The 27,224-nt window shown below is 47.5% G+C and overlaps 1 protein-coding gene across 1 annotated transcript; it reads right to left on the minus strand.

Annotated features, from left to right (window-relative positions):
* Nucleotides 1-1,542: 1,542 nt before the first annotated feature.
* NME9 (NME/NM23 family member 9) lies at nt 1,543-26,473 on the minus strand. The gene is made up of 11 exons (XM_084989963.1): nt 26,437-26,473; nt 21,140-21,197; nt 15,567-15,670; nt 14,087-14,158; nt 12,418-12,534; nt 10,139-10,214; nt 7,601-7,683; nt 7,193-7,285; nt 6,100-6,254; nt 4,035-4,281; nt 1,543-1,876 (listed from the first exon to the last, which is right to left on the minus strand). The coding sequence occupies exons 1-11, from the start codon at nt 26,467-26,469 to the stop codon at nt 1,685-1,687; spliced, it is 1,230 nt and encodes a 409-aa protein (XP_084846089.1). The 5' UTR covers nt 26,470-26,473; the 3' UTR covers nt 1,543-1,684.
* Nucleotides 26,474-27,224: the final 751 nt, after the last annotated feature.

Here is a 27,224-nt window from a genome sequence, read left to right on the forward strand (position 1 = left end):
TTCCTCAGAGAGGAGAGGGTGATTCTGGGCTCAGTGAATATACAAATAAACCAAAGAGCTAACAGGCAGGAGGCAGTAGCTGCCATGTTACTACTGACAGGAGTAATAGTAGTTACTCTTTGCTGGCAACCTTAGTGTCCCATGGAGGGACTGCTAAACCAGACAATTCAGTGGAAGCTGGAGCCACCTCTAGGAGCTCCCAAATTTTAAAATTAGGCTTTAGCCAAAATCAGAAACCAAGAAGATTGGATGAACCCTAGTTCCCAATGCTGTCTGAACATGCCCTGATTCGTGGAAAACCACAGATGACGAATCTGGCACATTCCAGGACTGACTGTCTGAGGCAGGAGATAAATGGGCTCCAGGACAGACAACTGCAACTAGCCTCATATTTCGACTTCCTGAGGCAGGTGATAGGTGGACGCTAGGATAGACATTTACAACCAGCCACCTATCTATACTACAAGATAGAAATAACAGCAGGCACAAGGCAAATAACTGGTATTTGTCTTCTGTGCACTTGTTAAGCAATGGTGATGATAGGATCAGAAGAGGGGCTGAACCCTGCTTGGGCAGAACAAAGAGGTCACGTACTCCCCATCTTCAGGATCAGGGAGATCGCAACTACAGATGCACAGAGAGCCCCTCTGGGTCAAAAAGGGAGAGGATGCCAGGCCATAATAAGTCCGGATAACCTGCCCACCATGCTCTGCTTTGGAATCCAGCTTGGCCGAAAGATGCACACGCAGATCAGGGGAGGGCCCTAGATCTGGTCAGGTGTCAATGATAAGTTAATTGGCCAAAGGAAGACAAAGACCCTGACAACTGTCCAATGTAAGTAATTTAAATCACCTCTCTGTCGTGCTCCTTATTCAAGGGGACACCCCCACTGTCACTTCTCATTTGGGTGTATTACTGCTTTACTTCCGCCTCAGCTAAATAGACTAATACTCTTATTTCTTTGCTCTCCCATATGTTGTACTGTGTCTCTAGCAATAAACTTTATACCTGTTATTACAGTCTTTGCCTCCTTGAAACAGTCTTGCTTTCAACAGGGGCCAGAATTAGGGCAGTTCTACTTCTAACCTCTAGCTGGTCTAGTGGCTAGGATTCCTGGTTTTCATCCGGGCTGCCCAGGTTCAATTCCTGAGCAGAGAATTAGGATCTCGCTTTAAGCCATCACCCACTGCTGCTTCTCTGAAATTGTGCCTACATGGTTGGAGCGGGCAGTATGAAGATTTAAAACTGATTAATATCAACCCCAAAATGTGTCATATCCAATCTTGTCGCACTGTTTTCAAATTCATTGTTACCAAGTTCAGCTGTAAAATTGTTTCTCGCAGAAAGTAGATTTACTACTGGGGAAACACTGCCCTCTGTAACTCAGTATCATCCCCTGAGATGACACTGTATCACAGCAGAGTTCAATACCTGATGTCCATTTATTTTCTAAAATCCCAGAGATGGCCAAAAAATAAAAAAAAATTTTAAAAAGTAGTACCTCCTCCATATTGGTACTTTTTTAAAAAATAGGCAGGAAAGTGGACACTGCTATGTTTATTCATGAGAGAGAACTAAACCAAAAGAGCGTTGGTGCTCAAAAGAGGAAGTTTCAATTCTGGAGGTTTCCTTCTGTGCAGCAGATATGGGGGCGCTGACACTTCCTCTTGTGGCCTCACCCGGGTCACGGGTTCCCGCAGAGTAGCACAGCCACCTCGTCCACGTCCTCGGGGAAGCACAGCGCCTCACAGGGGCCTCCACTCCTAAGCCTCTCGCCCTGTGGGAGGACAGCTGCTCTATAGGACTTCTGCAAAGGCCCTGCCCTGCTCCTCAGCCCACGCACTGTCCACAGAGGAGCAGCAGAAAGGGGATTGAACTACATCACAGACCGTGAAGTCAGGACTTGGGGTGGATGGAGCGCAAAGAGAGGTCCTAATAGGTGTGTCAAGGGCTAGGAAAGGATTAAGAGAGGAAGTTAAGACACAACTTAGAATAGATTTACAAGGAGATCCTGCTGAATAGCATTGAGAACTTTGTCTAGATACTCATGTTGCAACAGAACAAAGGGTGGGGGGGAAAATGTAATTGTAATGTATACATGTAAGGATAACCTGACCCCCTTGCTGTACAGTGGGAAAATAAAAAAATTATAAAAAAAAAAAAGAGGAAGTTAACATTTATTGAGCCCTTAATGTGTGTCAGGCTCCAGGCTGAGAACTTCACAGGCTTTGTCTCCTTTCATCTTCATGAGAACCCTCCGAGGAAGGTGATTGTGGGGCACTAATGGGTCTCTCATTATCTGCATTTCCACAGATGAAGAGACTGAGGTCCAAAAAAAGGTAAGTAACTTTCCTGAGGCTGTTGAGCTAATAAAGAGTGGAGCCAGGATTCAAACCCAGGACTGTCTCCAGTGCCCAGAAAAAGCGCTCTCTGCTCCTGACAACCCAGAAGGCTGACACATATATCAGACAGATGGGCAGGACACAGCACCCCAACAAGGCTGCTTCAAGACCATGCCTGCAGGAAGCTGTGCACTTATTCCCAGATGTGGTGTGGGTTCAGACCCTTCTGGAATTGTTCCCTTTGCTCATTTTCACCTGAGGCTGGGAAATCAGGCTCTTCATCTCCCAATACTTTCCTCAGTGGCCCGGTGAGTGTTCCCCAGCCAGTTTGCTCTCCTGCTTCCCCAAACCCAGCCCTGAGTCATACCTATTTTTTTCCCAGTCACCTCCTAAAATGATGAATATATCCCATGTCCCTGGGCACATGAGAAATGCATCATGGGCTCTCCCTGAGGGCAGGTCCCCAGAGGACAGCTGGCCCTCACAGTGCCACCCGCACCAGAGGGAGCGTTCTTCCACAGGGAAATGAGTTTGGAGAACCACCACACGCACCTAGACGTGCAGACTTGGGGCTTTGATACACGTAGAGCCACCCTTCCCAGGATTTCTCAACTCCCTAAACTCAACTCCATGGCATTCCCAGCTTGTCTCTCAGCTGGCAGTGGGCAGCGCTGGGATTAAACGAGGGCCAGCAGGGGTCGGCTCCTGCCCTTCCTTACCTTGCCCTTGGACCACCTGATCTTTCTTGGCTGGATTCAGATCTCGAGTCCATATGCGCATAGCAAACATTCAGGTAAATATGTTAGTTAAAACCCAAGCATTCAGGGAGTTCCCTTTGTGGCGCAGCGGGACGAATTCGACGAGGAACCATAGGTTGCCGGTTCGATCCCTGGCCTCGCTTAGTGGGCTAAGGATCCAGCATTGCCGTGAGCTGTGGTGTAGGTCACAGACGCACCTCGGATCTGACGTTGCTGTGGCTGTGGCATAGGCCTTCGGCTACAGCTCCAATTAGACCCCTAGCCCGGGAACCGCCATATGCTGCGGGTGCGGCCCTAATCAGACAAAAATACCAAAACCAAAACCAACCCCCCCCAAAGCATTCAGGGGTTATTACCCTTTCAGAGCTACAGGCAGCCTTCTCCCCAGAACTCCACCCTCATATCCTTTGCTTTCCCCAGGATGTCCGCACCCTGGGCCCTTCCGCCCACCTCGGGCTCAAACCAGAGACATGCAACCCAGCCACAGGCACAGCGCTGGCTGGGTCTGGTTCTTCCGCTAGTGGAGGAGGTAAGTCATGTGCCCTGAGCCCTGTGGGTTTCTCACTCAGGTTGGTGGGGTGGAGAAGGGGGAAGGAACCCAGAACGCTTTTCCCAAATGTGGGGAGTGAGGGCTAGGAGAGTCACAGTCCTTCTGTGTAACTCTCCGCGAGATCCGCTTCTCGCTTCTCAGAGACCCCACCAAGGGCTCAGGGTGTGTGCGGAGCGCAGAAGAGGTCAGAGAGTGACATCTGGCCTCTGCCTTGGAAGTTGGCTTCCAGAAAGTTAGTTACATTTCCCCCGTGATTTCTTTGCAACATGAGTACAGCTCCAAAGTAAAGATGCAGCAATAAATGTAATGAGGTATTAAAAAGCAACCGGTACTCTGAAAGCAGAGCAGGACTGGGGGCTACAGTTCTGTAACAGCCCGTTTTGCCAGCAGGCCCTTATTGGACGACTTGGTTACTACATAGTTACTTTCGGTCCGCACACCCCCTTCCCCCCGCTGCAGATTTAATACAGACCACATCTGCCTGGATGGCTTACCCAGAGGGGATTTTGGAACCTCGTCTGAAAACTTAAAACTGGGGAAGAGCAGTGCGAGTTCCCGGCGGGCGTCTTCCGAATCCCGGCTTCCGTGGAGGGCGTTAAAGGGCATTTCTGTGCCATACTGAGCGCGGAGACTGGGAGCATGCAAAATGTACAAGAAACAATTGTTTCATTTGAAGAGAAATGTTTTGCTCTCTGGCAACATGGCCACTGGCTACCAGTCAGCAGCTGGCATTTCTGTGACATGGCTTTCATTGCTGGAAATGCCAAGAGCAACAGCAAGGATGCCAGGAGCCACGGCGGTGTTCTGGGCATATTGCTGGGTGCTTCACATGCCTGATCTCACTTCATTTGTGGGACAGGCATCTGAGGGAGACTGGTGATCCTCAGTTTAAATAGACATGGGTCATGGTGTGAGCCTAGGAGCTGCCGTCTTTGTTGCTGTTACTACTAGGAGCTAGGCTGGCACCTGCCAAGGGCTTGGCACAAGTTGGCATATTAATCCCTCCAAAATCCCCTAAGATAATATTTCTAAGACTTCCTGTATGTCTAAGTTCTAAGTGTACTCTCTCTCTCTTTCTCTCTCTGAAACAAATACATAACAGAGAGATTAGGGACTCCCCAGGTGTGTGTGTGTGTGTGTGTGCGCCACCTATTTAATCTGAGGCAGGTCCTATCCTACTATAGTTCCCATTTTCAGATGAGGAAATGGAGACACAGGGATTAAAGCATGAATGACCCAAGCTCACACAGCTAACAGGAAGAAGAGAGATTCTCAAGTCTGTACCCTTCACCACAACACTCGACAGCCTCCCATGATAGGTGCTCATACCTACATTTTACAGAGGAGAACTGGGGGTCAGAAAACCGAAGATCTCAACCCTGAGCCATCTTTCACCAGCCCAGGCTGCCTCATATGTAGGTGTTCCCAGCCCCCTACAACTACAAGGTACAACTGCAGTTTCTTAGTCTCTCACTAATTTTTCTTTTTTTCATTTTTCTTTTCTTTCTTTCTTCCTCCCTCCCTCTTTGGTTCTTCCTTTCTTTTGTCTTTCATCTCTTTATAGGGCTGCACCTGCGGCATATGGAAGTTCTCAGGCTATGAGGCATATGGACAGTCCCAGGCTAGGGGTCAAATTAGAGCTACAGCTGCCTACACCACAGCCACAGCAGTATGGGATCCAAGCTGCATCTGCGACCCATGCCACAGCTCATGGTAATTCCAGATCCTTAACCCACTGAGCAAAGCCAGGGATCGAACCCACATCTTTTTGTATACTGGTCAGAATCTTAACCCAATGAGCCAAAACGGAAACTCCCTCTTGCTAATTTCTTTCCTGTTGGCTAGGCCTCTCTTGGCTTCAAAGGCAAGACATGGTGGATTTGGCATTGGTGGTGCTAAATATTCACATGGGGTGAGGGAGCAGACCAAGGCAGCCTAGTGTACTGCATAGAGCAGGGTGCTCTGAGTCTAGGGACCTCAGACTCTAAGGGACTTCAGGACCTTGGGTAGGGGTTGCAGGTGGTGGGGGAGCTGGGTCTAGAGTACCAATTCCTAGTCCTCACCCAGAGTCTCTGAATTGGCAGGCCTAGGTGGGGCTCTGGAATCTGTATTTCCTGGGCAAGTGTTGCAGGTGGCTCTGCGACCACACCACCGGACCCTCTGGCTGCAGAGAGAACAGGGAGGACTGGCTCAAGCAGCAGGCTTCAGAAGGAGGAGGAGGGAGCAAATAGGCAGCCAGTGAAGGGCTGGGGGCTGGATCAGACCAGGAGAAGGTCAGAGTCTCCTCAGATACATAACAGAGAGGTCACAGACTCCCCAGATGTATAAAGAGGGAGCTTTATGGCTGTCAGAGAGCCTTCTCTGTCGTCTATAATTCTAGGCTGAACCTCAGGCAGGGCTCCCAGCTAGCTTTTGAGTTGGATGAAAGGACCACAGCTAGTGACATCACCTGTCAGGCTGCTCCCTTCTTGCCACATCAGGGTCACAGGGCCCCATGAGGTTTTGCCAGGCAGTGACCACATCCTCAGCGCCCTCAGTCCTGGTGAGGATCAGGAGGTGGCTTGGTCCACTGCACATGTGGTGTACCAGCTTCTCAAATGCCTCCTAGCACAGGGAAGGAAAAGAGTGAACCAGGGTGGGGGCCCCAGGGCCTGTGGAGTGTCTGAGGGCCTGGCCCACACACAGGATGGGGGAGGAGGTGGCCTTGCCACCAGCCAGCAAGCCCGTGGAGAGCCCCAGGGAAGGTATGCCCCATCACACTCAGAGAACCCAGGTATAAGTTCAAGGCAGGAAGATGAGTCTTTCAGTTGACCGATTTGGGACTGAACGTGAGATTTTAACAAGTTAGCTAGGGGCATTTAGAAGACCACATATATGGAAATCATGTGGATATTGGATAACTGGGGGTGGGACGCAGTTGAGACTTATTTTGCAGTGCCTTGCAGCCCTTCCCCCTTCCTCAAGTGGCCATACTCAGGCCTCCCTGGGGGAGCTGCTCTTTCCATTTTCACTTGGCCCTAGCCAGGCTGCCTCCACAATGCATGTCCACCCCTCCCCACACCTGCCTCACTGCTCCAGCTGCGTCAGTGAGACCCTCCCTCCCAAGCGGGTGAGTCAGAAGCAGAGGCGGATGGAAAGTGGTTGGATCTGCATCACCCGGTGGCAACACCCGAAGTGACCCTCCATAAGGTTTTGCTCCAGAAATCCTTGCAACTGTCTTGTTCCCTCTCCCCACATCTCTTACTCAACCCCTTCAATTCTCTTTCTTCAGTGCTGGGAGTCAGGGAGTAACCCTCCAATGAAATACTCCTTATTTCATTACTTAAGTTAGAGTTAAATGCTCAGCCTTGCTGACCAAAGACCCTTCCCCTGATACAGCCTATATTCATTATTCTGAGAGCAAGTTCACGGCCCAGTTGCTGTTCATACTCTTGTTGGTCATAATACTCTCTTCTCTCCCAAACTGATCGCAATCTGTAAACATGATGGAAAAGAAGAAAGAAATGGGAGTGTGTTAGACAAAGGGAAGCAGAAGAGCTGACCTCTCCAGCTCTGTGTTGGTAGAAGAGTCGCATTTCTGCTTCTGTCATGGTTCTCTCTTCGTTTGCTAAAAGGTCAAACCCAGCTTCCTGGATCTGTAGGAAGAAAAAATACACACACACACACACACACACACACCCGCATTCTGAAAGGGTAAAGCAAGCCCAAATTCACATTTCAATGTGTTGAAAGTAAAAGATGATACAAAAGGCCACATTAAAAGCAGTGGTGACCTTCATCGTCCCAATTTGATTTAAAATTTTTAATTTACTTAAATGCAATTTTAATTAAAATGCCTTAGCAGCCTTCTTTTCCCCTAGGACACTGCTACATGACGCTGATGCTGCACCCCTGTTTTTCCACCAGACCAGACATGAGGATAGCCTGAAAGGTAAGGTTGTCTCTCTTACCTTCATGATAATCTCATCTGTTTTCCCGTGGACCACGGCATCTGGTTTAATGATTGCCAAGGTGCAGGCCTTTTCTGAGGACACTGCAACAAGCAGGGGTGGTGCTCATGCTGGGCTCACAGGAGGCTCTTGGGAGGCCCTTTGCTGGGATCCTGCAGCCCCGCACACAGCACCCCCACCACCTGGCCTCTTGGCAGGGCCCCTATAGACCTGGACTCTGCTGGGTGCAGGGCTCTGATTCCAGACCCCAACCTCAGCCTGGCTGCAAAGGACCGAGACATGTAAGGGACAGGAACCTGGGAGAGAGGGTTGAGAGGATGGAAGAGGGAACAAAGATGGGGACAGAGATCAAACATGACTCAGGAAGGAAAACTCAGAAACAATGGAGAGTCAGCCCAGGATGGGAGCAGAGCTGGAGCAGAGGCAATGCAGGCTGGGCCACTCTTGTCCCTTCCTGTCACCTGCTCTGTCTCTTCGCCTCTAACTGCCATAGACTGTGTATGTGACTGTCCAGGGCCAGCACATCCTACCAGAGTGCACCTTTGGTCTCTTCTCTCTCTGTTCATATTCTCCTGAAAATCGGTCAGCTCATTGTTTGGAGCCTGGGCAGGAGTCAGAGCTCACTGGCCAGTCTGCTGGCTGGCTGGCCTTCGGCAGTGTCCTTAGGTCCAAGAAGCTGTGGTGATGAGGGAGGTGCCATGTGGCCCTGATCTGCTGCTGTGGAATCCACCCCTGTCAAGGCTCCTATTTGTGTGGACTTGGCCTTGGTGAGCTACCCACTTGCTCCACAGACTGTATCCCTTATGGCCTGTTTTCTCAACTTTTACATCAGTGGTGTTGCAATGAAATATGACCATATCTGCTTTCGAAGAGGGCGTCCAACTCTGAAAATCTAAAAAACGTGGGCCACAAAAGTGTGAATCATTTTGAGTAGCCAATCTTTCTGTGAGTACTGTTGCTAACATCCTATAAACACTTGGACTTTCAGGGACTCTTACAATAAATTCCCTTATAAATTGACCTATTATGTCAGAGCAGGGGCCCCAGGAACTCCAGCCTGAAAAGGGAGAAAAAGAAAGGGGCCAAGGGGAGTTTCTCATCGTGGCTCAGCAGAAACGAATCTGACTAGTATCTGTGAGAACGCAGGTTCAATCCCTGGCCTCGCTCAGTGGGTTAAGGATCCGGCATTGCCATGAGCTGTGGTGTAGGTCACAGACACAGCTTGGATCTTGGTGTGGCTGTGGCTGTGGTATAGGCCAGCAGCTGCAGCTCCGATTCAACCCCTAGCCTGGGAACCTCCATATGCTGAGGGTGAGGCCCTAAAAAGACCAAAAAAAAAAAAAAAAAAAAGTAAAGAAAAGAAGCCAAGGGAGGGGAGGCTGCAGAGAGGAAGGAGAATGAGAAAGAGTGAGAGATCTCAGATACCGGATGAGAAGAGGACTTTGAGTAGGAAGACACTGTGGATGTCAGCCAAGCCCACAGAGGATGCCAGAGGCTATGACTGGAAACTTCCCATTGGATTTGACACTAAGAAGGTCACTGGAGCCCGTGGTGAGCAGCAGGTGGGCAAGGGCCAAGGAGAGGGTGCCCCAAGGAGTGTGGACCAGGTTCAGAAAGGCTAAAGGCAAGAGCCAGTTTTTGCATAGTTTCCTAGGTAGAGAGACTTGATTTGGTTGGAAATAACAGGGAGGGAAGAAAGAGGAGGTAGTTCCAAAAGGAGACAACAAGTGTTTCCTGCAGAAGCCTGATTTTCTTTTCACACTTGAAGTTTCTTGCTCTCCTAAACTGCTCCTCTTCCCTCATTAGAATCAAACTCAGAAGCTCTTGTCATCCACGTGAATAAGCAGCCTCTTTCAGGCAGTGATCAAAACCTCCTGCTCTCTCCATCTTGGTTGCTGAGCTGAATCCCCATTTTCCCTAGTGTCTCGGGGACCATCAAGAGCCACCTTGCCAGCAACGGCCTCTCTAACCTGTGGTTCCTCTTTACACTGTCAGGTCAAGGTGCTCGTCTCATCTTAAAGGTTCAGGAAGAATGGCAATCAATGCTCGGGAGTGTGAAACCGGTGAGTTGATACTTGGGGCATAAAGGGAACAGGGTGCAGGGCTGTGGGGCGGGAAGGGGTTCAGTACAGCTGACCTTCTAACACTTCAAAACAAAGGTGCGAGAAACAAACTCAAGCTCTGTAGCTCAAATAAGGGCTAAGGACACACCAGTATCATTATTCTACCGTATAGCATCACGACCCTCGATCTTATTAAGGGAGCCTTCCCTGAGGCCCAGTCATTGCCATGAAAGTCACACTTGTTGCATCTAAACATCAGAAATGTGTGAAAGGTGCCCAAGATGCCATTAAAGGGCAGGAGGGAGACTTGACACAGTATGTCTAAAGCCAGGTGATTGGAGACAAAGCATTTTATGGGTTCTCTTCCCAAAGTTCAGATTGCTCAATAAACTGCTTATTCATACATTTAAAAAAAAACCACTTAAAATCCAAGTCTGCTCTGGCCCTTGGCCTTGCTTGTTGGTTCTATACTCACCCACGTCCTCATTGTCACCATCATCCTTCCCGTGGGAAAAGCAGTCGTTTTCATCAGAAAGAGCCTCATCCTTAATCTAGTACAAGTTGGTCATGGACAGAAAGTAGTTAGCTAATTGCAATTCCACAGAGACCTTCAAAAACCAACAGAGGCCAAAAAAAAAAAAAAAAAAAAAAAACGAAAGGTCCCAAATGCAGAGAGAAAGAAGAGGGTCAAGATTTTCAGTCTTGGGAGTTCTCGTGGTGACTCAGTGGTTAACGAATCTGACTAGGAACCATGAGGTTGCAGGTTCCATCCCTGGCCTTGCTCAGTGGGTTAAGGATCCTGCATTGCTGTGAGCTGTGGTGTAGGCCAGCGGCTACAGCTCTGATTGGACTCCTAACCTGGGAACCTCCATATGCCGTGGGAGCAGTCCAAAAAATGGTAAAAAGACAAAAAATATATATATTCTTTTTCAGTCTTGGAAACTTAAGATCCTTTTGTGTAGCTGGACAATGGTGGGGGAGGGTGAGAGCCTTTGAAGACAAGAAAACTCATGCTGATCTTAAGGTTTAGATTCTGCCTGTTTGCATGAGCTTCAAGTAGAAACTAAGGTGAGCTTCAAGTAGAAACTAAGGAAAAAGAGAGATGGAAGAGAGAGTTGGCCGGAAAACAAAGAAAGGGTTGAAATGCAAGTAAATAAGAAGCATTGACTCCAGTTCAAAGGGAAGTAGGAAAGAAAGAGATTATTTATCCACAGAGGGGCACAAGCATTTGTGATTTTTCTTCTTGGGGAAAAATTACCAGTTTTTTTTTTGGGGGGGGGATATGATTTAATTCTCATCCATTCTATAAAAACAGGGCTTTGCTATTTGGAATTGAATGTGAAAACTTAAACAGAGAACACAGAACCATGTAAGGCTCGTTTGACAGCTGCTCAGAGCACCAGGAAATACTTTCCACCTAAGGTGTGTCAATTGTCAAAGGCTGCCAATTATTTGTGAAAAAAAGTTACTGTCTGTGTTGTTGTGGAAATAATTTACCCAAATCACAAGCGATGCTGGTCCCTCATGGTAATGAGGGAACTTAATGCCTAACAACTTTTTTTTTTTTTTTGGCTGCACCCACAGCATATGGAAATTCCCAGGCCAGAGATCAAATTCTTGCCTCCACAGCAACCTGAGTTGCTGCAGTCAGATCCTTTACCCACTGCACCATAGCAGGAACTCCCAGAACTTAATTTCCAATGAAAGAAACAAACCCTCTAGGATTCACAAGTAAAACTCAGGAATGTGAGAAAAGGGCGGGTCACAGGGAGAGATTTCACTCTGAGGCTGACTCCTCCTTTCCACTACTGGTTTTGTAACCTTATTTTCATTTCTGAATTCATTGTCAGAATTCCTCAGACAGTGAGGACATTGGTGGGGCAGTGGGGGAACTTGCTGGCCTGGCCTGGGAGCCTCTTGTGAGCTGGCCGCTTACCACTCTTTTTTTTTTTTTTTTTTTGTCTTTTTGCTATTTCTTGGGCCGCTCCCGCGGCATATGGAGGTTCCCAGGCTAGGGGTCGAATCGGAGCTGTAGTCGCTGGCCTACGCCACAGCCACAGCAACTCGGGATCCAAGCCGCGTCTGCAACCTACACCGCAGCTCACGGCAACGCCGGATCGTTAACCCACTGAGCAAGGGCAGGGACCAAACCCGCAACCTCATGGTTCCTAGTTGGATTCATTAACCACTGCGCCACGACGGGAACTCCCCGCTTACCACTCTGAATTCATTTCTGAATTCATTGTCAGGCTTCCAGAAGCCCTATTAAGAGATGAAATGGAGGGAGTTCCTATTGTGGTTCAGCAGTAACAAACACAACTAGGATCCATGAGGACAAGGGTTCGATCCCTGGCCTCGCTCAGTGGGTCAAGGATCCGGCATTCTGTGAGCTGTGGTGTAAGTCACAGATGTGGCTCTGATCTGGCACTGCTGTGGCTACAATGTAGGCCAGCAGCTACAGCTCCGATTCGACCACTAGCCTGGAAACCTCCAAATGCTGCAGGTGTGGCCCTAAAAAGCAAAAAGAGATGAAGTGAAGATGAAAGGGAAATGGATAAAAGACATTACACTGTTCTGGATGCAGGGAAGGACTTTTTCAAAGAAGGCGTCCTAGTGGGCATTGCCAAGCCTTCAGAGGGCCCCCAGCCAGGGCAGTCATTTAGTGCAGCTGTCCTCAGACCGTGAGGATGTTGGTGGGGCAATGGGGGAACTTGCTGGCCTGGCCTGGGAGCCTCTTGTGAGCTGGCTGCTTACCACTCTCCGTTCCCCGCCTTCAGCCAGCACCCTCTTCTCAGCCTCCAACTGGTCTCGAATGGTTTTCTGTAGCAGTGGGGCGTTCGCTCCTCTCACCACCGCCACCAGCTCTCCTCCCTAGAATACAGCACAGGGGGGCTGCTCAGACCTCATGGTGTCAACCTCTTTCCAGAGGCAACCAGTGTCCAAGAGCTTTGTTTAGGCCCATGCCCAAGGCGGGGGTCCACGGACCCCAGGCCCGCAGCCTCCAATCACTTCTCTGCCTCCTACTTATGCCCTTCCCTTCAAAACTTCCTTCAGGGCAGTGGAGGGGGTGTTATCCGGGGGAAGACCAGGGTGACGTGGGTTGTGAATGACTAAGTGTGGCCTCCTCTCGGCTCCTTCAGCCAACAAGTATCAACCAAGCCCTGGCTATGCCAAACACCAAGACAGAAGCCAAAATCTAAACACGGAAGAGGAAGAGACATAGTCACCACCCTCAGTGAGTGGGGAGAGAGGTGGTCACATCCGAGAAACAATGACAAGAGAGTAAGACCGTTGCTTTAATACGGGTACTTGGGATTGGAGCCAAGAATCAATTCCCAGCTCTATTGGGGTTGGTCAGGGAAGACTTCTCGGTGGAGGTGGTCTTCCCGATGAACAGGAATCTCCTGCTTTTACTTTTTCAGAAGTCTGCGTGCCTGTCACTCATAGACATTCCCATCACGCACTGGGTCCTCCTTCCCTTTCCATCCCGCCTCAGAGGCCACCACTGTGTGATTGCGATGAGCTGCCACACAGCTGATTATAGTTCATGCTTTAATCCCGCATACTCTGGGCTCAAGCAGGCAAATCAATGGGAGAGCGATCCAGTTCTGTGATTCTGGCTCTGATGCCGGTTAGGCTGGGGGCACGTGCATCTCAATGCTTCCGGCTCTCCCTCCCTCCCCCTCCAGGTTCCTGCAGTACCTGCAGTCTCCCTCCTGAGAGTGGAAGCTCAAATATGTTTTATCTTAAGCTTCCAACTTGTACTACCAGCTGTGCTGAGGGCAGGAGCCTGAAGGTTTCCAGACAAAACAACCCTGACCCCGGTGGGCAGACACCCATTTCCCTGACTGTGCAGTGAGGAGCTGGACCAGGTCAGGAGGGGCAGGTGTGAGGCAGTGAGCCCTCTGGGGCCTGGAGCCCAGCACGGATGTCACAGCCAAAGACAGCTGGATCATCTTTCAAATACTGAACCACCTGGCTGTCAATCAATCGATCCTCCCCCTTCTGACTTTACATCAACATATCTTCACATCTTACCATCAAGGGAAGGTGAATGAATGCACCTGTGAAGGAGTGTTTGCTGAAAGGTCCCCTCTGTGGAGCAGAGGGTGGGGCCCTCCGCACTGAGCTCAGTCAAGAGTATTCGTGGGCCAGGAGCACCAGCCTCTGAGTGGGTCCTATTCTTTCCCTGGTTGGTGGAGCCCCGCCCTCGAGCTGTGTCCCCCAAGTCCCTGGCCACCTCCCAGGCCTGCTTGCATGGCCATGGTTAAGGACAAAGCCATAGAGTCAGGAAGAAAACAGCAACACTGGCCTGGATCAGTGAGGCCTCTGGGTGACTCTGGGTGAGGATTAATGCCAGCGAGAGGCGTCCAGCTGACTCATGTGCAGCCATGAGGTAGTTCCAGACCGAAGGTGTACTTACTGCATAAAACAGAAAGGTGGGCTCACACCTCCCTCGGTATTTTTCGAGGACATCAAGACAATCTGCCTCCGCCTGAAGGAAAGAAGCTGTCAGCAGGGCCCTGGGGCACTGAGGGTGCGGGGGCAGGGTGGTGGGAGACCTGCAAGGAACAATGACTCACATGCATATACATATAGCACATATACCACACCACACACAAACACATACACACACTTCTATACCACCCATACACTTCCTCACATGTACACATATACCACACACACCACACATACATTACACAAAACACACGCCGCGTCACACCACATACATAACACATGCCACATCCACATGCCACATGTATACATGACACATCACACACACACATCCACACACACATATCCATACATCACATACACCCACACACATACAATGCCACACACCCCACATATCACATACACATCTACACATCATGTACACCACACACATACATTATACATAACACACACCACATCACACACCACGCACATGCACACACACACATTACACATCACAGACACAGTGACCACCCTCCCCAGGTGGAGCCCTGGCTCACTCTCACGCTGCTCCATCTAATCTAAGCAGAATCTTGGTGTTCCTTTGTGGCTCAATGGCAATGAATCCCATTAGTATCCATGAGGACATGGGTTCGATCCCTGGCCTTGCTCAGTGGGTTATGGATCTAGCGTTACCGTGAGCTGTGGTGTAGGTCGCAGATGCGGCTTGGATCCTGAGTTGCTGTGGCTGTGGTATAGGCCAGCAGCTGCAGCTCCAATTCAACCCCTAGCCTGGGAACCTCCATATGCTGCAGGTGTGGCTCTAAAAAGACAAAAATAAATAAACAGAATCTTTACAACTGTTCTGTTGACATTTCGGTAAAAATTGTTGCCAGAGCAATTTTTCGAGGAATAAAATAAGGAGAAAATGATGGTTTCTCCTGCTCCGGATCAAGGGAGCTCCACTGCTAACACCCCACATCTGCTCCATCTGCTGTAAGTGCCAATGACAGAGGAAGGTCCTCGAGCTCCGCCCCCAGGTCCGGTCAAGGCCTGTGCACCAGACGGCTTCCCATGAGCACCTCCTGCACACACTTTGCTGGAATTGATTGCCGTTTCGTGCACAGACCCAAGTAAACATTTGCTGAAAGTTCCCCTTTAGAGAGCAGAGGACAGAAATCTTAAGCCCTGTGCTCTGGAAGTGATGTCAGGGTTCATGGTGTCCAGGAGCCAAGAAGGCGCTTTGACCTTGGATCACCTCCTGCCTTCCCCAGCCCCAGCATCAGGCGCAGCCCATGCCCACAGGGACTGTCGCGAGGCTGGGTGGGGAGGAATCCTCCTCTAGAGAAACTGATATCAGCAAAAAATCCACAATGATCTGAAAAGGGCCCCTCAAACTTCCTGTTCCTGTTTTTAAATTTTTCATTTTTAACCATGTGGTGCAACACTCTGCTGAGAGAGACTCTTACTAATGCAAAATGCAGAAGGTCCAGGCCGGCCTCGATCCTCATCTTCTGGAAGAGGCTCACCACGGGCTTGCAGGGGCCACACCAGCCTTGGTAGACGTCGACAACTGCGGGGAACCAAGACGCAGGAGTGCTCAGCGGGCACCGGCACTCACCACATCAGGCAAAACTGACACCCTTATATCCCGGCTCCTCTGATGGACATGTTGGCAGGGGTAGTTTATGGTTAAAGCGATGGATTAGCTCAGCAGAGTATGAGTGAGCATGGACTCAGAGCTTTCCTTCATTCTTCTGAACCCAGTGTTTCCAATTCTAAACACAGTGAAGTAAATATGATGGAAAACTACTTAACATGGGTCCTTTACATTATCAACTATCAATCTGGCCAATTTTAATTAGCACACAATTTGTGATTTTATTTTTTGAAGATTCATGTTTCAAATCTTTCACAAGATGTGAGAACTGGTTTTATTTTGGGGGTTTTGTTTTTGTTTTTGTTTTTGTTTGCTTTTTAGGGCCGCACTTGCAGGCTATGGAGGTTCCCAGGCTAGGGGTTGAATCAGAGCTGTAGCTCCTGGCCTACACCACAGCCACAGCAATGTCAGATCCTAGCCATGTCACAGCAACGTCAGATCTGAGCCACATCTGCAACCTACACCGAAGCTCATGGCAACACTGGATACCCAGTCCACTGAATGAGGCCAGGGATCAAACCCACATCCTCATGGATACTAGTTGGATTCGTTTCTGCTGAGCCCCGACAGGAACTCCCTCATGATGTGAGAACTGTTAATAAAACATGAGGAGTTCCCATCATGGCTCAGCAGTAATGAACCCGACTAGGATCCATGAGGATGTGGGTTCAATCCCAGGTCGCACTCAGTGGGTTAAGGATCTGGCATTGCCATGAACTGCAGTGTGGGTCACAGATGTGGCTTGGATCTTGTGTTGCTGTGGCTGTGGCGTGGGCCAGTGGGTACAGCTCTGATTCAACCCCTAGCCTGGGAACTTCCATAGGCCACAAATGCGGCCCTAAAAAGACAAAATAAAAAATTTTCAAAAGATACAAATTATCATTAAAATTAGCACAGACTCTGGCAGCACTGTCTTAACTCTGTACTGTAGGACTCAGGGAAGGAGGCTTCCCATGGAAGGGGCCGCTTGCACTGGGCACTGAGCACTTCTGGGCTTGGATGGGCAGAGAGGGAGGCCCTGCTGGGAAGCTTGGTAGGGGGAGCTTAGGGCTGCCGGAGTTGGGCTTCAGGAAGTGGTAGCAGAAGTCCCTGGAGGAGTGGGGAATGTGAGTTTGAGGAGTTCCATCCTAATGTACTAGGCAACAAGGAATCACAGGAAGTTTTAGAAAGGAGAGGGAGCTGATATTTACTGAGCAACAAGAAGACACCTGCATTTTTCCTTTCTTTTTTTCCTTTTTGGCCACACATACAGTATGTGGAGGTTCCTGGGCCTGGAATGGAACTCATGCCATAGCAGTGACCCAAGCCACTCCAGTGACAACAGAAGATCCTTTTTTTTTTTTTTTTTTTTTTTTTTTTTGCTTTTTACTTACTGTAACTGCAGCATATGGAAGTTCCTGGACTGGGGGTCGAATTGGAGCTGCAGCCAAAGCCACACCAGATCCAAGCTGCATCTTTGACCTACACCACAGCAATGCCAGATCCTTAACCCACCGATCAAGGCCAGGGATCAAACCTCATTCTCATTCTCATAGTTGGGTTTGTAACCCTCTGAGCCATAATGGGAATTCCAACACCAGATCCTTAACCCTCTAGGCCACCAAGGAAGTCCTACCCTTTGCTTTTCTCTTAAAAAATCCAGGGAGATAGGTGTCATTATCCTACCATAGAAATGAGGAATGTCATAACCAACCCAAGGCTGAAAAATAAATAAAAATTCTCAAGCAGTAGAGCCAAGTTTTGGACCGAGGTTTGTTGGATGCCATAGCCATGCTCTTTCAACTACTCCAGGAGAGAAGATGCTCAAATTCAAGAGTACTGGTTAGTTCAGCCAAGCAATATAGTTTCGTAGAGAAAGTGAAAACCAGGCTGGGGTTGGGAGGGATGAGGAAGCCAGGCGCAGGGGTGGAAGTGTCGAGGGCAGGAAAGGAACCAAGGAATCCCTGAGACTTAGAAATGGTAGTGGAAAGACTGAGGGTGCCAGTCCTCTGTAGGTATGAGAAGGACCCCACCTTTGAGCCCAGCAGAGAGACCAATGTGGAGGCAGGGAGTGAGTGTTGGGGGGAGGGAGAAAATTGCTGAAATTTCAGTACCAATCAGAAGGTCTAGGAGTTCCCGTCCGTGGCGCAGTGGTTAATGAATCTGACTAGGAACCATGAGGTTGTGGGTTCGGTCCCTGCCCTTGCTCAGTGGGTTAACGATCCAGCGTTGCCATGAGCTGTGGTGTAGATTGCAGACGCGGCTTGGATCCCGAGTTGCTGTGGCTCTGGTGTAGGCCGGCGGCTACAGCTCTGATTAGACCCCCTAGCCTGGGAACCTACAGCTCCGATTGGACCCCTAGCCTGGGAACCTCCATATGCCGTGGGAGTGGCCCCAAAGAAATAGCAAAAAGACAAAAAAAAAAAAAAAAAAAAAGAAGGTCTAAGGCAAGTTCTCCCAAAGGCAACCAGACACCAGTGGGGGAAAGAGAGAGGGCACTGGGGCTCCTCAGCATTCAGTGGACAATAAAGCTCTGGGCTTCTTTGAGGAAAACAGCTTCACAGTGGAGGGATTTGGAGGTCTCAGTAGGCCACAGTAATGCGAGAGAAAGGCATTTTGGGTCATGCCAGGAAAAAATCCTTGAAGACTTAGAGGACCCTGTATCCAGGCCCACCAAGAACAGCAGGTTCAAGCCCCAGTGGAAAAAAATGGGATCCAGTTAGCTACTGATATCTGTGCAGAATTTGCATTGCTAGGTCAGCCCAGTCATTTGTACCAGCTTCCCATCTCCTCTTGCACTCCCTGGCTCTCTAAGGAGTGGTGGGGACAAAGGCACACTTCCCAGGGTTATGGGGGACAGGGGATTGTGGACTGGGGAGGGAGTGTGTGAAGATATTGACTCTGAAAGGCATGAAGCAAAAAGACATGAAGCAAAAAGGAAAGGAAAGGAAAGGAATGGTAGGAGTTCCCTTTGTGGCTCAGCGTGTTAAGAACCTAACTAATATCCATGAGGATGCGGATTCAATTCCTGGCCTTGCTCAGAGGGTTAAGGATCCAGCTCTGAGGTGAGCTGCGGCAGTGTATGTTGAAGATGTGGCTTGGATCCAGTGCTGCCATGGCTGTGGCGTAGGCTGGCAGCTGCAACTCCAATTCAACCCCTAGCCCTAAAAAGGAAAAAAAAAAGTAGAATAAAAAAGGAAAGAAATGGCAGAGAAAATGAAAAGGTGTGTGTGTGTGAGTGTTTAAATCTGAACATACGTTTGATGTTTGAAGGCAGATGGAAGTGAGCCAGCAGAAGGCAATAGTTCCAAGATGGTGGCTGCCTTCGGAATCAAATTTCTGTCAGCTCTAGGAAGAGGGAAAGGCACCTCTCCCTGGAGATTGCCTGATGCTTTCTGTCCACATAATTCCCTCCTGTTATGCTTAGAGCAGGACTCGATAAAGAGCCCACACTCAATAGATGTCAGATATGATCCTGTAGGATACCTGGAACATAGCAAATTCCCAAAAAGTGATAAGCTGGTAGTTTTCTTACTGTGGTTAAAGAAATAGAAGTCTTTATTCTTGTTTCACCCTGGAGCCATGTTCTAGTTGCACAGACAAGACACTTGGACAAAACAGTTACCACCTGGCACCATCATAAAAGCTTTGTAATTCCTCAGGTAGTAGAGTGTGGCCAGGCTCACACCCACGTACTGGATCAATGCAACCACATTTGTTAAGTACCTGCTCCGTCTGGGCCTGGACATGTCTGCTCCAGAGGGAGATGAAAAAGATGGTGACCCTGTGTTTAGCATCTAGGGGAAGGCATGGAGTACCACCCCCACAGGGACCACACCAAGCTAGGTGTGTGCTAGGGGGGTGACACAGAGTCCCACCCCCAAATGCCCTCAGGACTCCAGGTGGAAGTGACCACGCAGAGGTTCAGGAAAGACTTCATCCATAGAGGCTGCTTTAGAGACCTGGGAATGAGAATAATCTCTACTGATTGTAATGGGGCCATGGTACTCCAGGTAGTAGGAACAGCATGGGCACAAGTGAAGAAGTGGGGAAACGTGTGGCATGTTCGGAAAACAGGTTTGAGACACACCTCGGGGAACAGTGTGTGAAGGGGCTGGAGAGACAAATCGAGTCTTGAGAGAGGGAAGGGGAGGGGGCTTGAGTACTAAAATCATGGGGGTGGCTGGAGAGGGAGAGATAAGAGCAGATACAAGCTGACGGAGCAGGTGTATTTATAGAGAACACTGAGCAGACCCAGATCCAAACGGAGCCCAGGAGTATCTAGAGGAAAAGAAGCAGAGAAAGGAAGAGTCAGGGAGCAGGCTGTTCTGGACAGCATCTAAGATGCCACCCGTGAGTTCTGCCTCCTGGGATTCCTGCCTTTGTGTAATCCTCTTCCCTGAGTGCAGCTGGACGGGTGCTTCTAACAAGTAGAATAGGGCAAAAGTCATGGGATGTCCCTTTTGAGATTAGGTTACAAAAATGTTGTGGTTTTCACTTTCTCTCTTCTCTCTTCTCTCTCTCTCTCTCTCTTTTTTTTTTTTCTCTCTCTCTTCCTCCTCTCCTTCCTCCCTTCTTTCCACCCTGCTCTGGGAGAAAAACTTACCATATTGTGAGTAGCCTTATGGAGAAATGAATAGCAAGAAATTGATGTCTCTGGCCAATAATTAGCAATGACCAAGGTCCTGCCAATAGCCACAGGATGAACTTGGAGATGACCTTCTAAGATCTGCCAGAGCCACATGACCGCTCTTAGAAGCAAATTCAGTTCTAAGTTGAGCCTTGACATTTGCCTCTCTGACTCCTGAGCTGCAGTCTGGTGGGAGACCTCAAGCCAGAGGCACTCAGCTAAGCAACACCTGGATTCCAGACCCACAAAAAATGTGGAATGATAAGTGCATGGTGCTATAAACCACTAAGTTTTGGGGTAAATAGTTGCTTGGCAATAGAGAATTGATAGAAGGAGGACAGGGCCACGGGGCCCAGTGACAGTGGCCGTGCTGTTTCCTAACGACCATGCAGTCCCTGGTTCCTCTCTCTTGGGCTGCCTGGCTTTCCTTCCAGCCCTTGAGTTCCGATAGAGCCCATATTCCTTTCAGTATCTTCCCTGTTTGTGCTTCATGTAGTTAGAAGGGGTTCCTGTCCCATAACACCCAACAAGCTTGAGGATGACTAAACAGACATTAAAGCAAGGGCACCCTGTCATCTGGTGCTACTGACTAGTCTCCTGAGCTGAACTACCAGATGTTCAAATTGGATATGTATATATACAAAGAAATTACCTGGTTCTTTATTTATGACACTCAAGGTTACAGGGAAATGATGCTCTTTGCCACTTTCCTCTTCGTAGTTTAGTATGTTATTTAGCAATTTTGAAAAAGATGGGTTTAAAAATGAAATTACCAGTGAGTCCTTTGGAACTGAGCATTTCCTCCCAAAGTTCCTTGGTGCTGATGTTGACCTAGCATCAAAGAGGAACAAATGATCAAATGACATCTTACTGAGTGCACTGATGGAGAGACAGTTGTATGTATTTGCTCCAGATTATCTATCTATCATCTCTTTCTCAAAATAAATAATTAAAATACAGCTGCTCTCTTTCCCCATCTTTCTTTTCTCCTTCTCTCTCTCCTCTTGCCTCCATCCCCCAAAATAACCACTATTCTAAGAAAATCTCATTTTAAAAAAATAATTTTTACTTGTTACTTATCCAAAAACAGTATATAAAATTGTTTTATGTGTGTAAATGTGCATAAACAGTATCATACTGTAGATATCCATTTGCAGTTTGTGCTTTCACTCAACATTACTTTTTTTTGGGGGGGGCTGCCCCTGTGGCATATGGAGGTCCCCAGGCTAGGGGCTGAATCAGAGCTGCGGCTGCCAGCCTGCGCCACAGCCACAGCAACGTGGGATCCGAGCTGCATCTGCGACCTACACCACAGCTCACGGCAATGCTGTGCCACAATGGGAACTCCTCAACATTACGTTTTGATATTTATCTGTATGTACAGAAAAAAAAATTCATTTTTTTGTCTTTTGTGCATTGTATGGAGCTATAAATTACATACAGTGAGATACACTGAGTTTTGATAAATGCATACACCCAGGTAACCACACCCCCATCACAATACACATTTCTATCACCCCAGAAAGTTCTCTTGGGTCTCCTCCTAGTCGCTTTCCACTCTTCGCCCCAGGTAAACACTAATCTGGGAGTTCCCTGGTGGCTCAGTGGGTTAAGGATCTGGTGTTGTCATTGCTATGACTCAGTTACTGCTATGGTGGCCAAAAACAAAAAACAAACAAACAAAAAAAAATTGATCTGCTTTCTGTCCATAATAGATTCATTTTGCCTATTCTAAAACTATATAAATGAAATAACACAGCATGTCTGATTTTGTCCTGGCCTCTTTTTCTCAGCATATTTTGGGGATTCACCTGGGTAGTTGCTTGTTGGTGGTTTGTTCACTTTTATTCCTGAGTATGTTCCATTGTACAACAGCACCATAATCTGCTTGATAGATAGTTTGGGGGTTCTTGGTACTAAAGATGTATGAACACTCTTGTTTTTTGTTTTTTGTTTTTTTTGTCTTTGTTGACTTTTTAGGGCTTCACCCTTGGCATATGGAGGTTCCCAGGCTAGAGGTTGAATCAGAGCTGTAGCTGCTGGCCTACACCACAGCCACAGCAACTTGGGATCTGAGCCACATCTGCGACCTACAGCATAGTTCATGGCAACGCTGGATACTTGGCCCACTGAGTGAGGCCAGGGATCGAACCTTGCTCCTCATGGATACCAGTGAGATTCATTTCCGCTGAGCCACAATGGAAATTCCCTAGAAGCTTTGTAATTCAAGCTTACTCATTCAAGTCTGTGATCCATTTGAAATTAATTTTTGTCTATATTGTGAGGGAAGGGTTGGGGTTAATTTTTTTCCCCATGTGGATGCATAGTTCTTTCTCTAAAAGGTGTTGAAAAAATGTGTTTCCCGAAGTTCCCCTGGTGGTGCAGCAGGTTAAGGAGCTGGTGTTGTCAGTGTAGCAACCAGGGTTCCTGCTGTGGTGTAGCTTTGATCCCTGGCCCGGAATGTCCACATGCCACAGGTGTGGCAAAAAAATAAAAACAAACAAACAAAAACTTTATTTCTCCGTTAAATTGCTTAGACACCTTTGTTGAAAACCACCTGATTGCGTAAGTATGGGTTTATTTTGGACTCTATTCTGTTTCATTGACCTATTTATCTATTCTTATGCCAGTACCATACTATTTTGATTACTGTAGCTTAATAATAAGTCTTGGAATCAGGCAGCGTGAGGCTTCCACATCTGTTCTTTTTCGAGATCGTTTTGGCTAGGCTAGGCTCTTTGCATTTCCATATACATTTTAGAACCAGCTTCTCAATTTCTGCCATTTTAAAAAATGGTATTGCATTGAATCTACAGATAGATTTGGAATAAAACTGAAAACAAGATTGAGTCTTCCAATCCACGACATGAACATAATGTTTCCTAACATTTAGTAAACCTTCCTTAATTTTTCTCAGCAATGTTTTATAGTTTTCTTTGTGTATGTTTTGCACATCTTCTGTTAAACATCCACATCATAAATAATTTACAGTTGAATTTATTTCCATTTCTTCACATTTTTCTCTTATCTACCCACAGAATATTCTGGTTTATATCAGAAATGAAAATCAAAGAAATACATATTATATATTATACATAGTACGTTATTAATAGTATATATTTTTATGCAATGTTTTTATTTAAAAACAATTTCAAACTTACAGAAAATTTGCAAGTACAGGGTAAAGAAATTTTTCTTGAATTATTTGAAAGTAAATTACTAACCCGATTTCCCATTATCCCTGAATACCTGATTCTACTTATTCACATAATCATCAAAGGCAAGAAATAAACACGGCAGTTCCCATCATGGCTCAGTGGAAGAGAATCTGACTAGCATCCATGAGGATGCAGGTTTAATCCCTGGCCTCGCTCAGCGGGTTAAGGATCCGGCATTGTTGTGAGCCATGGTGTAGGTCGCAGATAAAGCTCGGATCCCAAGTTACCGTGGCCGTGGTATAGGCCAGCGGCTTCGGCTCCAATTTGACTCCTAGCCTGGGAACTTCCATATGCCTTGGGTGTGGCCCTAAAAAGACAAAAAAAGAAAGAAAGACATATTATTACTATCTAATCCCCTGACTCCATTCAAGTTTTACCCGTCACCCTTGGTGTCCTGAATAGCAAAGGATCTAAACAGAATCATGTGCCAGATTTGTCAAGTCTCTTTAGTCTCTTTTAGTCTGTAATAGTTCTTCAGGCATTCTTTGATTTTTCATGTCCTTGACAATTGTGAAGACTATGAGAGGGTTATTTTGTAGACTGTCCCTTAGTTTAGGTATGTTTGGTGCTTTCTCCAAACGTAGGATGTGCATCTTTGAATTGGTTGAAATTAACTAGATTGGTTAGAACTTGTTGGATAGGTTGGAACTGGTTTAATTAGCTGGAAATGCTTGGCTTGGTTGGAACTGGTTATATTAGTTGGAACTGGTTCGATTGGTTGGAATTAATTGGATTGCTTAGAACTTCACCATACAGCAGAAATTGGCATAACATTGTAAATCAACTATACTTAAAAAAAAAAAAAAAAGAATTGACCTTGACCTGGTAAAGAGGCAACAATTACACAGATGCCACAGCGAATAGCCACCCCCTCCTCCCTCAGCCAATGGGAACACTTACTTTGAGTCCACAATGAACTCAGAGCTCTGGGGAGTATGTGTGAAAAAAAATTTGGTGAAAAATATTATTATTCTCAAAGGGGATGTGAAACATAGACACATGAAAAGATAATCATATGAGGCAAAAATCTTAGAGCCACCACAGACGGCACTCAGACCAGCCTGGAAATGTCTAAAAGAGTCTCATCACATCAATTCTGGTTATGTATTCTCTCTCCTGTTTACATAAGAACAGGGAGATTTGGAGAGGTTGAGGGAATCATTCACAGCAACAAGTGGTAGGACCAGGTGCTTAGACTCGATTAACAGACAGACTATAGCTGGAGCAAAGGTTTCATAACTCTAGAGTGCGAGAATGTCGATGCTGGAAGGTCCTTGGGGATCAAACACCCAACATCCTCATTCTGCAGATGGGCAAGCTAGAGCCCAGAGAGGTTATGTGCTTTATCTAAAGTCCCAGAGTTGGCTAAGAGAAGAGTCAAAACCTACATTAGGTCTTTGGACTTTCAGTCCAAAACTTTCCCTTCCCTGTCCACCTCCACCCCCTGCATGCTACCTTAGACTAGCATTGCTTTCTTCCTTTTAAAAATCACTAGGCTTTTGAAATTCACATGTAAAATGCTGGTGCCACAGAGAACAGTAAAGGAGAACCAGGTGCCTCAAGATGACTGCCACTCTACTCTCCAAGAGGCGCCTGGATTCTGGTGGGCTGAACTGACTATGAGACATTTTAAAGTTTACTTTGAAAGGTCCCCCATTACACATCATCCAGATGATCTTACGATAAAGCCCTCCCACTCAGTTCCGGGGCCCATGCTTGCATGTTCTTACCATCACTTTAGAACAAACCACTACTTATTGTCCAGGGCCAAAAAAAAAAAAAGTAAATAAACAGAAAGCAGATGCTGGCTTATGGAGTCACTCGTCACAGGCCCAAATGAAGTAAGGCATCTTATAGTTGAAAGTGTAGCAAAACATATTTCTTGAATAAACAAATGATTTTTGAGAGTTGTGGAGGGGAGAACTGGGGCTCCAGAGAGAGCATAGCTACAGACACATGCCTGAACTCAAAGAACCTATATCATACTCTCTCAGCAAGCTGTAATTATACCTCAACAAAAATATGTCACATTGAATTATACCAATTCATATTTTCTTGGTTTCTTGTTTTATTTTAAAAAATGTTTTAGGAGTTCCCGTCGTGGCGCAGTGGTTAACGAATCCGACTAGGAACCATGAGGTTGCGGGTTCGGTCCCTGCCCTTGCTCAGTGGGTTAACGATCCGGCGTTGCCGTGAGCTGTGGTGTAGGTTGCAGACGCGGCTCGGATCCCGCGTTGCTGTGGCTCTGGCGTAGGCCGGTGGCTACAGCTCCGATTCAACCCCTAGCCTGGGAACCTCCATATGCCGCGGGAGCGGCCCAAGAAATAGCAACAACAACAACAACAACAACAACAAAAACAAAAAAAGACAAAAGACAAAAAAAAAAAAAAAAGTTGTAAATTATGGTAGATTTACAGTGTTCAGTCAATTTCTGCTGTACAGAAAAGTGACCCAGTTACACATATACATACATCCTTTTTCTCACATTATCCTCCATCATGTTCCATCACCAGTGACTGGGTATAGTTCCCTGTGCTGAAGAGCAGGAGAGTTTTATTTTAATTCATGTTTTGGTTTTATAGTTGCATAAACACTATAAGCATAAACAACTTATACCCAAGTTTATGTTTTCTTATATTTAAGTGCACAAAATATTTGTCATTACTAGAGGTCCAATATAAGCTTTTTTCTCTTTAAGACATAAAGGTGCAATATTCAAGTTCAAGAACACAGTCTGTCACATACTACCAGCAGAGTAATCATTTTTATATCACTCCGCATCATTCTCTTCACCCTCACCCCGAACCAATCCTATATCAAATGCTGAAAGCAAGCTCCCCTTTGAGGCTTACCTGCAGGGCAATTTCTTTCTTCTTGCTACCCATGGCTCTGCAAAGACAGAAGCTCTGTTACTGAGGGCTCAGACCATTTGGCAGCAATCTATTGAGAAAACGCTGTGTGGATCAGCAAGCCAAAAGCCTCCTTCAGACAAAGCCCCTTACCACCCTCCCCTTTAAGTTAATTATGAGTGGCAGCAAAGAAACGCAAAGATGCAAAATGAACCCCCCCACCCATGGGAGAAGCGGAGCTTGCTGCCCCCAGGCTGCTGGCTCGCTTTTCTGCAGATTTGAGGAGCCCCTTCCCCACCCTGGAGCTGGCCAAGGGGCGCGTGAGTTCAGGGGCCTGTCAGGCATCACAGCGTCCGCAGGGGAATTCTAGCGGAAAAAGGCCAATTTTTGAACCTTGTGGTGCTGTTCTAATTTATTCCTGGGGAACTAAGCCACTGCAAACAGGCACCGGTCCTCAACCTGCAGCGAGAGTTTCCAGCAGACTCTGCAGCAACCCAGCCACGGTCGTCATGGCAACAAAGCGCAGTGCTAAGGCTACCGGGTAATAAACAAGAGTACACATAAGCCACGCCCACTCTGGGCCCAATGGAAAGGCAGGAAGGAGTCCCGCCCCTTGCTGTCAGAATTGGACTGTGGGAATGCTTTCATTGACTGAAGTGTTTGTCTGTGTCTGAGACATTTGGACACACCAGGCAAAGACCTGCTGCATTCATGTACTGTACAGGGGCATTCTCGAATTCCTGCATCTCTTCTGCCCCACCAGGACTGGCATACAGCATTTCTATTGTTAC

Source organism: Sus scrofa, chromosome 13 (assembly GCF_054392235.1).
Source record: "Sus scrofa isolate SSC_HxYL_T2T_F1_AM1 chromosome 13, Sscrofa_HxYL_maternal_Yorkshire_Landrace_v2.0, whole genome shotgun sequence".
Classification (NCBI taxonomy): Eukaryota; Metazoa; Chordata; class Mammalia; order Artiodactyla; family Suidae; genus Sus; species Sus scrofa.

Bases quoted from the DNA above. Each gene is read 5' to 3' on its own strand.
- NME9 (XM_084989963.1), bottom strand. From the start codon at position 26,469: ATGGGTAGCAAGAAGAAAGAAATTGCCCTGCAG. The intron at 10,215-12,417 runs GTAAGCAGCCAG...AACTTGTACTAG, and splicing joins AAGGCGGGGAACGGAGAGTG to ATTAAGGATGAGGCTCTTTC. The intron at 4,282-6,099 runs GTGATGTCACTA...GCATGCTCCCAG, and splicing joins AGAAGGGAGCAGCCTGACAG to TCTCCGCGCTCAGTATGGCA.